Below are 14,181 nucleotides of genomic sequence, written 5' to 3'. Positions count from 1 at the left end.
TTCAAAGGAATTGTAACTGATATACAAATAGTATGAAATGATACAGCATAAATAATTATTTAGTACATTATGATTTTTACAAAATGGTTACCACTTAGAAGTGGAAATTTAAAAATGCTAAGTGAGTTTTTACTAAAATAATTTCTATGAAAATGTAAAAACAAAGGTAGGTTGTAGGGGCGCGTGTGAAAATCATCAACTATTAATCATTTTATAATACTACAGAATGAAAAATGTATTGTAAGATCGAAAATAAGATACATGCTGAAAAAAAACCTATTCTGACAAGAATAAAAATGCTTGCCTATAGAGTAGCTGAGTAGGATGAACTAGTCCTACTGAGCCATGACTCGCTTTTTTACATTTTTCCTATTGTCCTGATTTTTCTTACTTTTGTCGACAAATTCAACTAAATCTAATCTCTTAAATCTTGTACTTTCATATGACATCGAAGCAAGAATCTAATATTTTAAATCTAAGATCATAGAAATATTATTTGACTGGTCGCTGCCTATTGTATTTATTATTATTATTATTATTATTATTATTATTATTATTATTATTACTACTACTACTACTACTGCTACCTAAACTACAACCCTAGTTGGAAAAAGCAAGATGCTACAAAGCCAAGGGTTCCAACAGGAAAAACTAGCGTAGTGAGAAAAGGAAATAAAGAAATAAATAAATGATATAAGAAGTAATGAACAATTAAAATAAAAATATTTTTAAAAAACAATACAAACATTAAAACAAATATTTCAAATATAAACTATAAAAAACTTCATTCAGCTTGTTCAACATAAAAAAACATTTGCTGCAAGTTTGAACTTTTGAAGTTCCACTGATCCAACTACCCAATTAGGAACGTCATTCCACAACTTGGTCACAGCTGAAATAAAACTTCTAGAATACTGTTTTTAATGAATTTCACGCCAGAAAGTCTCTTTGGTAAAGCTGATGACATAGACAATACCACCTGGTTTCTTGGACTGATCTGCACTGTCCAAGAAGCGCTCTCTCACACAGACTACTATATGTTAGTCCAGCAGTGATTTAGACCTTTCATTTTCAGTTACGATCTTGTAGCTTTATTTGAACTTGTGTTTTACAGAGAGCAATTGATTTATGAAATCTTCAGTGATAACATTAAAGCCACGAGTTAATCCAGATATTTCCACAAAAGTTAAAATCTCAGCATATTTTGGGTTAAGTTAATGCAATGCTTTCATGTGCACGGTTTATTACTGAAGCACGTTTTCGCGTCTGACTATGGGTGGCTGGGGTTACGTCTCTCTCTCTCTCTCTCTCTCTCTCTCTCTCTCTCTCTCTCTCTCTCTCTCTCTCTCTCTCTCTCTCTCTCTCTCTCTCTCTTATTCACCGACCAAAATGCGAATCTAAAACATTAAAGTAAAACACATTAATTGATTTTCTTAGTAAAACAGACTTCTATATTTAAAACACACAGACAAAAAGAAAAAAAAAATGTCTGAGGCCTTTAACCAACTGTGAACTAGAAACGGCTACATTCATGTATATATATATATATATATATATATATATATATATATATATATATATATATATATATATATTATATATATACATAAACACACACACACACACACACACACACACACATATATATATATATATATATATATATATATATATATATATATATATATATATATATATATATATATATATATATATCAGCAGAAGTTATGTCAAAACCACCCCAGGATAGATTTAAGAAAAACCCAAAGTTAGATCTATCAGCCATGGCGAAAGGATCTATATGATTTAACCCAATTATGGCAATTTACTAACAATGAATAGAAATCCCTGAAATTTGAACAACGTATGACAAGGGTCTGATCAGATGAATCATATCAGGACAGAGAGGAGGAGAAGACCTTGAGAAAAAAAAGGGCGGGAGAATGGCAGAACGTAGACGCATGTCTATTATGTAATCGCTCAATTTGTGAATGAGACAGCCACGTATTTTATTAATGCGTATTAATAAAAGAAGAACGTGTGTAATAGTTCTGAAATATAGTAGCGTATGCTTAAAATATGTGTATATTCACCCAGCTTGTTTTAAGATCAAAATATATTTGGGATGAAAGTTTTGAAAACAGAGCGAGAAAATAGAAAATGTGTAATTTTTTTCGCTCGCAAATTGGCGCCAAACTACGTGGCTTAAAGCAGAAGTTTCTCAAGAAGCATTATGTAAGAGGTTGCCATACGGCAAAACCGAAAACGCCATGATGATACGATATCCCCAATTCTCATATGAAAAAAAAAATAAGAAATTGTAAACAGCAATGATTGAGAAGACCGGGAACCATTAAACACTCAAGGGGAATTAATTATGTTCCACTGAAAATCCTTACAAACTTGATAAAACATTGTATAATTTATAAATTCTCGCTGTACAGAACAATAATGAAATATTAGCCGCTACTGAAACATCGTCGATCTTATCATTGTACTTATTGATTCGAAAGTATAAGAAAATATGATAAGTTTTTGCTTTACATTTCTTATATGATGAATTTTCAACATCTGAAGCATCGCTAATTGTAAAACACTTTCCTACTATAAGTGCCACATGGCACCTTGTAATACTCGTTGAACTATTTAGTGCATAATATATTCTGTTGTCTATGAAAGCTTAATTCAAAATAATATTTGTCTACAAAATAAGTTTCCCAATTAGAATTTATTTTCCGAGGTATCCTAATAATAAAAACAAAAATACCAAAATAAGTCCCATATATCCTACCATACTCGGGAAGAAGAAGACACGAGAAGCGGCAGTGGCTCCTCTTCGGCCAGGGTTACCAGGTTTTCTAAGTGAGAAAAGGCCAACTTCTAATCAGCTGTAGCTTTAAAAGGACAACTTCTCATCAGCTGTAGCTTTAAAAGGTCAACTTCTAATCAGATGTAGCTTTAAAAGGCCAAACAATTAATAAAAATGACCAAAATATAACATTTAAGGCTAAACTTTCTTTTCATGATCTTGCTAACAGCCAACCAATTTTTCTAAAAAGGTCAAATTTGACGTTTTTGGCCTTAAAAAGGCCAACCTGGCAACCCTGCCTTCGGCGAATCAGTTACTACTTGTTCAGTGTAGTAACGGCTTTCGACGATGGCTGACATGAATGGCGTGCAACCGGAATCTCCCAGGAAAAGGTTGAAAAATGACCCCGCGAATAAGGTGACGGTTGTTTTGGGCGCCCAATGGGGGGACGAAGGCAAGGGCAAAGTGGTGGATATGCTTGCCATGTCCTCGGACGTCGTCTGCAGGTGTCAGGTTGGTATTTACGAACGCTTTCTTATTCCATCCCGGTAAATATTGTCCCATTGCATTGACGCAATGTTGCACGGTCAAATACCGTTGCAGGATTTCGGGGTCATTTCCTCATAGGTTTATTACGAGACTGTTTATCAAATTTAAACAATTTGTGATTGGTTCGAATATAATTTATCTATTAGCACATCCAGTAGTGCCGTGGTTAACCCTACCCGTAGGGTGACCCAGTGTTATTTCGTCATTGGCACTTTCGAAAATGTCAGAATAATATTGCCTCGTTTGGAGAAAAGGAATGTCAGTGTTTTTGCTTATATTTCCATTTCTTATTTTTCACTAACAATGTTTTTTTCAGAAGGCTTGTGCCCCTATCGTTTAATTTCGCCTATGAATTTAGGCTACTCCACAACTCTTAGATCATAGTGCAACTTCAGCACTTGGGTATATAGCTTTAGGGCATAAGATAGATTTTAATACAATTATTAATGTTCCGTTTACATTGTAGAGCTTTACAATCTTACTAGAGTTAGGAAATGAATGCCATTTAAACAATTGAATGTAAATTAAGATAGATCTTTATATTAAGTGGATGCCATTTAAACAAACTGAATTAAGATAGTTATTGGAAAAGTAGATGATTTGAAATACCTTGATGACACGAAGATATAACATTAATGACAACTTTGCCCTAATATCTAGTAAATACGTGACGTAGGTGTGTTACTAGGCTGTAATTTGTCCCTCAATTCTTAAATACTTAGTAAGAATCACTGGATGTGATCTCTAAAACATTTGATTTACAGTGATATGGAAGTTTCTGTATAGGAAAAGACATACAAATATTTTTTCGCCTCATATTACGATAAAATACTCAGGATACGAAACGAAATTCGCATGGTTGGTTAGGTATCTTTAATGATTCAAGTGTTTTTGTCTTTATTTCCTTCTATTTCCTCATACTAAATAAATCATGGTATGAAAACCACTCCGGAATGAATTAATTTTGTATCCTGAGGTATTACTGTATAAGGAAATAGTTTTTACTATACTGTACTACAATATTTTGGCATTAATCGTCAAGAATCCATGTTTTTCAAGTTTTATGGATGGGTTAGATTAAATATACAGTGAACCCTCGCTACTTCGCGGTTCGACCATCGCGGATTCACCACTTCGCGGATTTTTTCCATAACCCATATATATACAGTAATATATATATATATATATATGTGTGTATGCATGTATTTATGTATATATGTAGGTATGTATATGTGTATACATATAAATAGTGTATATATATATATATACACACACATATATATATATATATACACACACATATATATATATATATATATCTAAAGTAGGAAGATGTGATGTAGTTCTAAGGGAAAAGTATGGGAAATATGTCTGGGTAATAAGCAAAGCTCTACCTCCAGTTTGTTTCTTCATTATGATCAGAGATAAACGTAAACAAAACATTGGTTGCCATTTTTTATCATGCTTTTTAGCGTGTTTAGGAAACGCATGATATAAAATCGCCTTTAATGTTTGTGCCTGTTTTAGTTTAGGGTACTGTAGTACATGCATTAAGTGTTCTGTACATTAAAGGGTAGTTTGTTAACAGTACTACGTACAAGGGAGGGTTTTAAAAGTCTGAATATACATGTTGAATAAATAGGTAAATATGGTGTCACTACTTCGCGGATTTTCACCTATCGCGGCCGGGTCTGGAACCTATCTACCGCGATAAACGAGGGTTCACTGTACTCTGAAAAGCCGAGTCTCAGGAGTGAAGTAATTTAGGAAACAAACAGGGTTGCGACTCAGCCTTAAGGTAGGGATACAGTGTTTTGAAGGATGTTGCAGCCCCCTTCCCATAGTAGTTAGGTAAGTATATAACGCCTAGGTTAGGTTAAGAACGTTAGGTTAGGTGGTTCCTTTGTGTTTTTTCCCTTCTGAAATGTGGTTTTCCAGTCATAACTTCTAGAATTTTAAAGTTTACAATTCTAAAAATATCGAGTGCTCTCAAGTTTTTCCATCAGAATTGTTCAAAGTACCTTTAAATACACCAGCTCATGTTTTCTTCATTAGGAATATTGTACTATAGTAAATCTTTATCAAGAAATATCTGGATGAATGTTCTGTTAAGAAACTTGTGATTAACACTTTTACCCCCAATGGACGTACTGGTATGTTTCACAAAACTCATCCCTTTATCCCCATGGACGTACCGGTACGTCCTTGTAAAAAACTGCTATTTACATTTCTTTTTGCGTATTTTAGATAACTTTATGAGAAACTTCATGCATTTTCCAAAAGAATGAGACCAACCTGACCTCTCTATGATGAAAATTAAGGCTGTTAGAACCATTTAAAAAATATATATTGCAAAATGTGCTTGAAAAATAAAAATGCCTGGGGGTTAAGTGTTGGAAAGTTCCAAATAGCTTTGGGAAAAAAGGGTTAACATAATTGATTACTGCCACTTTATGTATACATGGAGTACTATGCACACTTCAGGTGTCATAATGTATTTGTTGATTATTATTTCAGATTGAATAAACAAATGTAATGAAAGCATAGCTTAGTGAAATAAAGATTATTTGATAAGCAGTAAAACATTGAGGAAGATTAATGATAAGTCAATCTAGACTTGATTGGTGTTGTGGGCATTGCTATTAAAGAGACTGGGTATACTTCAAAAGTTGGTTTCATTATTGTAGATTGTATAAAATGTATAATTATGTATACTTCGTGAAGGATAGTATGTTAATATGTATAAAATGTATAAATATTTACACTTCGTAAAAGATAGTATGTTAATCTGAAGTGGCCAAACACAGTCTTTCATTAGGCTAACCAATTTTGAATAATGTCAGAGTTTGCTTAGAATTTAACTATAGTATGTTGATGAATACAGTCAGGTGTAGAATCTAACATATAATTTAATGGGTGTCGTATTCGCTGGTTGGTATAGCCATTGCAATTTCACACCTGACATTTCACTTAGTCCGGACGGTGAACCTTGGACCTATGGAAGAATGAACGGAAAAATGCTCTTCCGTTATATCCCTTAATAGTTTCAAGGAAGTTGCCGGTCTAGTTTGGAGTACCCAAATCATGGTCCATCAGTTCCCAACATATGTAGATTTACACTTAAATTGATATTACAGTAATGCAGAAGATTGAATTAAATGAGAATGATTTATCATTCAAGTATGCATCGGAAACAAAACAATTGTACGATAATTGTAACATGCAAAACACAGTCTCCACAGCATGTCCATTTTTGTTTCAACTTTCCCATGTTCACTGCCGGTACAGACTTGTACTGTATTGGATACTCAAGATGGTAGTGAAGACGTCTTCCTTCCATGTGTCTAGGTATGACCACCAAACAAGCAATATAGGATGGATTAGAATATACTGTGTCTGCAATGTCCTTTTATTTGTGAGCTCAAGTTTAGGATTCCATAAGTACAAGGCCTCCAAATCTCTGGTCCAGAAGAGCTGAGGTTAGGTGGTATGTATCCACCTACAGTACTTACTATGGTCACATATTAGTTTTAACCCGTTTTGTGTAGGGGGCGAGGAGAGAAAAGCTCTCCCTCACCCTAACAAAGTTGTGTCTCACTAGGTTAGGTTATCATTTTTGCCTGTAATTGTCTTTTTTTTACTTATATTTTATTTCATTATTAATGATTTTGCTGAGGAAGATTTTTTTACTCATGTTTTGGGCTTTTCTCCAAAACTCCCTCCCCCATGCTCTCCCACTTAGGTCCCCCTTTACTTTTTCATATAAGTTAAAGAGAAACGCAAGAATAAGTGCTTTGCACTAACAACTAAAGGGGAACTCAGTAGAGTGCAGACCTCCACCACGGCAGCTTATTTCTCGGCCTTTTGCTTGACTTAAACCTTTGACCTTAACATGTATTAATTGGCGTGGATTTTCATACACTCAAATATGAACCAAGTTTGAAGTCTCTGTGAGAGCAATGTCCAAACTTATGGCTGATTACATGAACTGGACATTTTGCATGACAATGACCTTCCAAAATTTAATCCTTCTAGCTTTTTGCATAACACTTAATCCCTGCAAGTTTCATTACCGTACAAATAAAATTGTTGGCAGGAAGCTGTACATAAACGAACGCGCGCGCACACACAAACGGTCGAAAACGTAACCTTCCAACTTTGTTGGCGGAGGTAAAAATATCCACTGATCATAATGATACTGTACAGTAGTCAGAAAAGAACATGATTCATGTGATGGTGAGATTAGGTTATGCAAATACCTAAAATGGGTTCATTTCACTCACAAGTTTATCATACAATGCTGATTTTGCCAAAATGTGACTTTTATGATTGATTTTGTTATTTTTTCTCAAAAGTAGTACAGTAAGTACTACTATTATCCCTTTTTAGATAACCTGCTTCCCACTTTTACTCTGTAAGACTCAATCTTATTTGTATTGCATGGTTATATACTGTATTTGTTTCATTTCCTTTTACTGACACGCTCTAAAATTCTCTACTAGTTTCTGAAACAGATCTGCTGAGACTTTTTTCAGTTCTAAACATAAAGATGATCGGTTGGTTTCTAGAAGTTTTTCATGAAATTTTTATGAAAATATTTTCAACTTAAAAAGTTTACTGAATCTTCTTCATGGCCATAGGAGCAGGCTACACTATAAAGTTATTATAAAGTCAAATTAAGCTAACTTAATGAGGAATTTTTATTCGATAATCCTTCAAATTTTGGTTGACTCTTGCCAAGTTATCCAGTCAAATTGGTGTTCTTCTGACATTTTCTTTATTCCAATTTTACAAAGAACTGTTACCACTCCTTTTGCATTGGTCATAAGGATTCTTATTAACTCATACCAGTCAGATAAATTGGATATAAGTTACAGAACTATAGTTTTTAGAATTCCCAGTTTGCTTATCTGTTATAACTATACAAATTTCCTTCTAATTAGTTGTTACTCTTTATTATGATAATTTTTGTATTCAGAAAGTGTATCCTTAAAGGGTAGCAATTGGTGAATAACATACTGTGTAATTTTTTTATGTATTTTTTTTACCAAATGATATGAAGTTTAACATGACCTAGACTTTGGTTTGAATCCCACTCAAACTTGTTAGTTTCTTTGGTCGCTGCAACCTCACTATCCTTTTGAACTAAGGATTGGGGATTTTGGGGGAGCCTATAGTTCTATCTGCTGAGTCATCAGCAGCCATTGTCTGTCCCTCTTGGTCCTAGCTTGGGTGGAGAGGGGGCTTGAGTACTGATCATATGTATATATGGTCAGTCTCTAGGGCATTGTCCTGCTTAATAGGGCAGTGTCACTGTCCCTTGCCTCTGCCATTCCTGAGCGGCCTTTATAGTGGATATTGTATTTTGGCCAGAATTACTGACTATTAATATAGTTTTTATCAATTTATTATGGTGCTTTGTTCAAAGACTTAAAAGATTGTTTTTATTTGTTGATCATAGGTTTCAAAACAGAAGATTGTTTTTATTTGTTGATCATAAGTTTCAAATCAGAAAATTGTTTTCATTTGTTGATCATAGGTTTCAAAACAGAAGATTGTTTTCATTTGTTGATCTTAGGTTTCAAAACAGAAGATTGTTTTTATTTGTTGATCATAGGTTTCAAAACAGAAAATTGTTTTTATTTGTCGATCATAAGTTTCAAAACAGAAGATTGTTTTTATTTGTTGATCATAGGTTTCAAAACAGAAGACTTTTTATTTGTTGATCATAGGTTTCAAAACAGAAGATTTTTTTTTATTTGTTGATCATAGGTTTCAAAACCGAAGACTGTTTTTATTTGTTGATCATAAGTTTCAAAACAGAAGATTGTTTTTATTTGTTGATCATAGGTTTCAAAACAGAAGATTGTTTTTATTTGTTGACCATAGGTTTCAAAACAGAAGATTGTTTTTATTTGTTGACCATAGGTTTCAAAACTGCTTACATGCATGAATAGATATTCAAAACAACAGTTGAATTACATCTCTGAAGATCTTAGATTTTCTGAAAGGTTTACTACCCCTTACTGCGGTTGGGTAGTGGATTAACAATTAGGCTAATGGATCTAAATGGAACCTTATGACTCTGACCTCACCTGTCACGGAGGTTATTGATTTAGTTTCAATGGTCGCGTAATCCTCTGATAATTGCGGTTGCGTCATGCAACACCATTGGCCTTTTATTAATTGTTATTCTTTCTCTCTGTTTAGATTCTTATTTTTTTTTCTCTAAATGGATACTTTCAAGGACATCACAAGTCATAGAATTCATCTTTTAACCCTTTTACCCCCAAAGGACGTACTGGTACGTTTCACAAAAGCCATCCCTTCACCCCCATGGACGTACCGGTACATCCTTGCAAAAAAATGCTATAAATTTTTTTTTCATATTTTTTATAATTTTTTGAAAAAAAATTCAGGCATTTTCCAAGAGAATGAGACCAACCTGACCTCTCTATGACAAAAATTAAGGCTATTAGAGCAATCTAAAAAAAATATACTGCAAAATGTGCTGGGAAAAAAATAACCCCCTTGGGGTTAAGGGTTGGAAATTTCCAAATACCCTGGGGGTAAAAGGGTTAACAGTTGAATCTTCATTGAATCCAATTTTGAGTTAAGGTTTCAAAACATGAGTTGCTTCTTATGCATGCAAAAAAAGCCCATCAACAGTATGTCGAACCCCGTTACAAGCACTGCGCAGTCCACTCTCATATCTCGCGCACTCATATTACAGGACCTTGTCAGTTGTGTGGATTTTTTTTCATATTTCATCAAGAAATAAAGATTTAGGGAATTGGTTATATATTCAGATTATTATATGATCTAAAAGTGAAATAAGATATGTCTGCAGATGTGAACTTTGGACCATGTTGTGGTTAAGCTTAAACTTATGTAGTAAACATTGTTCAGCCTTTTATAGAAATATTTAATGATGAATAGACAAAAGCTTATATATGTGTATGAATAATTCCAAATATTCATATGGTTTTAGGCATAAAGAAGTAGCATTGATGTACATGTATGTGTGTGTGTATACATATACACACACACATATATATATATATATATATATATATATATATATATATATATATGCAACAGACTTGGATAATTACCCTGTGGGATTTTAAAAAATCATTGTTTGGTTGTCGTATCCAATGGTTTGGTGCAATTTATCCGAGGGTACTTAAAATCTTTCACTCTTCTTCCATATCAGTTTTTCTTTTGTTTCATATATTTTTTCTTATAGGGATATATTTTTGCTAAGTAAATATTTAGTGTAACTAGTTTTGGTATGTCTGCAGATTAGTAAGACAGAAAATCTTGAAAGCAGAAGGTATTTAACAAAAAAGCATGAATGGGAAGAGCCATTTGTAATGGCAATATGCTTGTATGTACGTACTTTTGGTGGTACAGTTGACATTTGCTGACTAGTGCTGAACTTGAAGGGTAACTTCATCATTTAAATGATTTTTCCATTGACAGGGAGGAAACAATGCTGGTCACACAGTAGTAGTTGATGATGCAGAGTACGACTTTCATATTTTGCCGTCAGGAATCATCAATCCCTGTGCTGTCTCATTGATTGGTAAGTATCATTTATTTTTTAGCTATATTTTCCTCATCATGAAATTTCTATAGCAAATTTTCTATTTACAGGCCATGAAATTTATAATTGCATTTTTATATTTTTATTTCCTATATGTCCCTTTCGCCATAATTTTCTGTGCCTATCTAATAAGTCTTATCTTAAATCCCTTTTACCCCCAATTAACGTACTGTTACGTTTCACAAAACTTATCCCTTTACCCCCATGGACGTACCGGTACGTCCTTGCAAAAAACGGCTATTTACATTATTTTGCATATTTTTGATAACTTTATGAGAAACTTCAGGCATTTTCCAAAAGAATGAGACCAACCTGACCTCTCTATGAGAAAAATTAAGGCTGTTAGAGCAATTTAGAAAATATATATTGCAAAATGTACTTGGGGGAAAAAAAATGCCTGGGGGTTAAGGGCTGGAAAGTTCCAAATAGCTTGGGTTAATACTATTCTATATGGTCAGGGGTTATTCTTATTTATGTATAAAATGAATACTGTTCCCTTATGTATTGTATTGTGTTCCTTCTAGGTTCAGGTCTTCATCTATGCTCTTTCCTTATGATTTTGAAGGCTTCCCTACTTTATATGATTTTCTGACTAACCACAGTTTGTTTTGTACTTTTCAATTTTTCAGTGTACTTCAACCATGAATCTTGTTTTGTTTTATGGAGACTCCTTTAAAATCTTCATTTTATTTGTTATTATACATGTCTTGACTATTATGAGAATTACTAACCTTACGGTTTAGATTATGATTTGTGCTCTTTAATGACAGATATATTGCAAGAAGTTTTTATGGGAAACTTTACTATTTTGCCCCTTTAAAAGGTGTTGAAATATAAATGTCATTATACGTGTATTTACTGGGGTGTTGTGGTGTGTAATGTTACCAGCTTATACAAAATCTTATGGTTTTTTATGCATAATTTTTCTGATTCCAGGTAATGGGGTAGTGGTACATCTGGGACAGATGTTTGAAGAGATTGAGAAAAATGAGGCCAAGGGACTTAAGGATTGGAGAGATAGATTACTAATTTCTGACAGAGCCCACATTGTCTTTGATTTTCATCAAGTGAGTATTTTTTTATACAAGTAAAATTATGTTTCTTACCAGTAAGGATACAGTAGAATTGCCGAAGCAACTTGTGTTGTCTTTGGATATCCTTGATTAATATTATATATTTCCTCCAAAATCTATTATGGGCAGCTCTGTAAGACTCGTGGTTCTGGTCTTGGGTAGTGCTATAGCCTCTGTACCATGGCCTTCCACTGTCTTGGGTTAGAGTTCTCTTGCTTGAGGGTACACTCAGGCACACTGTTCTATCTAGTTTCTCTTTCTCTTGTTTTATTGAAGTTTTTATTGTTTATATAGGAAATATTTATTTTAATGTTGTTACTATTCTTAAAATATTTTTTTTTCCTTGTTTCCTTTCCTCACTGAGCTATTTTCCCTGTTGGGGCCCCTGGGCTTATAGCATCCTGCTTTTCCAACTATGGTTGTAGCTTAGCATTTAATAATAATAATAATGTCTGATTTTATTCACTTGTAAACTATTTACAGAGTGTAGATGGCCTTCAGGAGCAAGAAAGATCAAAGGACAGTTCTGGCACCAAAACTCTGGGTACCACCAAGAAGGGCATTGGTCCGTGTTATTCAAGTAAAGCTGGCCGTCATGGTTTACGTATGGCTGACCTGCTTGGAGAATATTCTGTTTTCGAACAGAGACTAAGAAATTTGGTCGATTCTCACCAGAGAATGTTCCCGGGTAAATGAACAAAATTTCTTTTTTCTTAACTATAAGAAATTTAATTTTGCTTGAGTTTTTTTTTCTTGCATAATAGATAAATTTTGGCCACAGATTAGTATCACAGGCTGTATAAGGTTTTTAGGTACTATTTAAAGCTTATATTTTTATGATGAATCTTTTAAAAAAGGTGAATCTTATTAATACATGTGTTTTATTTCTGTCTTGAAAACTGTAGTTCTGTACTCCCATGATTGTTCTCCTTTGTTAGTGCCTTTATACAATGATGTGATTGTTTATCTCACAAGATTATAAATTTCTTTCATTCAACTTTGCTATTCAGTTTTTCTTGCCAAACTTTTTATAGCCTCTATTAAGTGTAACTTAGCCTTTTATAGAAAACTAGCTAATAGATAAATGTAAGGACATTGCATTGCAATTAGGTAACTTATTATATTGAAGAATGGGAAGGTGTTTAGATTTAAAAGTAACAGAGTTGTATATTTGCAAGTGAAAAATTCAGTTTGATTTTGTTGTTAACCCTTTTATTCCCAAAGGACGTACTGGTACGTTTCACAAAACTCATCCCTTTAACCCCATGGACGTACCGGTACGTCCTTGCAAAAAACGGCTATTTACATTATTTTGCATATTTTTGATAACTTTATGAGAAACTTCAGGCATTTTCCAAGAGAATGAGACCAACCTGACCTCTCTGACAAAAATTAAGGCTGTTAGAGCAATTTAAAAAAAATATACTGCAAAATGTGCTGGGGAAAAAATAACCCCTTGGGGGTTAAGGGTTGGAAATTTCCAAAGAGCCTGGGGGTAAAAGGGTTAACATTTTACATGCTTGAAGTTTTGACTGGTTTGATTTTATGTGAGCTTTTGGATAATTTTCATGAAAATTAATTATATCCTTTCTTTCCAGAGTTGCAAGTTGATATCGAGGAAGAGGTAAAAAAGTACAAGGTTTATGCCGAGCGAATGCGTCCTCTGGTCATAAATTGTATTGCATACATTCACAAATGTCTTCAAGGTACAAAAAAGGTGTTGGTGGAAGGAGCAAATGCTGCCATGCTTGATATTGACTTTGGTAAGTTGAACTGTGATATTCTTTTTAGTAGAAAAGTGAATGCTTTACTTTTGTTTTTACGTTTACTGTACAGCCAATGTTTTGGAATGATTTTATTACGGTATCTGTGGTTATGTGATGCATTTTGTGCATTTTATTGTAAATTATATACTGTACTGTTATTGTTTCTGGTCAGATTTTCAGATAAACTTATGACTGTTTCTATTTGTTTCTTAGGTACTTATCCTTATGTGACATCAAGTAATTGTAGTGTTGGAGGTGTCTGCACTGGTCTCGGCATCCCACCGATGTACATAGGAGACATTTATGGTGTTGTAAAAGCCTACACTACAAGAGTTGGTGTTGGTCCATTCCCAACAGAACTAAATGATGTAAGTA

At 33.6% G+C, this 14,181-nt stretch overlaps 1 protein-coding gene and 1 long non-coding RNA gene across 2 annotated transcripts in view; both read left to right on the top strand.

The window, feature by feature from the left end:
* The window catches only part of LOC137631600 (uncharacterized), a 49,970-nt gene that overhangs the window by 15,340 nt on the left and 20,449 nt on the right, over nt 1–14,181 (top strand). The gene's annotated exons all lie outside the window — the stretch shown is intronic.
* Nucleotides 3,125–14,181, top strand: part of Adss (adenylosuccinate synthetase) — a 31,506-nt gene continuing 20,449 nt past the window's right edge. The window contains exons 1-6 of the mRNA XM_068363465.1: nt 3,125–3,322; nt 10,844–10,946; nt 11,904–12,034; nt 12,524–12,728; nt 13,639–13,803; nt 14,020–14,174. Of these exons, the coding sequence (XP_068219566.1) occupies nt 3,158–3,322; nt 10,844–10,946; nt 11,904–12,034; nt 12,524–12,728; nt 13,639–13,803; nt 14,020–14,174 (924 nt within the window). The 5' untranslated portion in view covers nt 3,125–3,157. The remainder of the gene's footprint in view (nt 3,323–10,843; nt 10,947–11,903; nt 12,035–12,523; nt 12,729–13,638; nt 13,804–14,019; nt 14,175–14,181) is intronic.

The sequence above is a fragment of the Palaemon carinicauda genome, chromosome 40, assembly GCF_036898095.1.
Source record: "Palaemon carinicauda isolate YSFRI2023 chromosome 40, ASM3689809v2, whole genome shotgun sequence".
NCBI classification, from domain to species: domain Eukaryota; kingdom Metazoa; phylum Arthropoda; class Malacostraca; order Decapoda; family Palaemonidae; genus Palaemon; species Palaemon carinicauda.
Note: the sequence above shows the minus strand (reverse complement) of the source record. Positions and strands in the feature narration are given on the sequence as shown.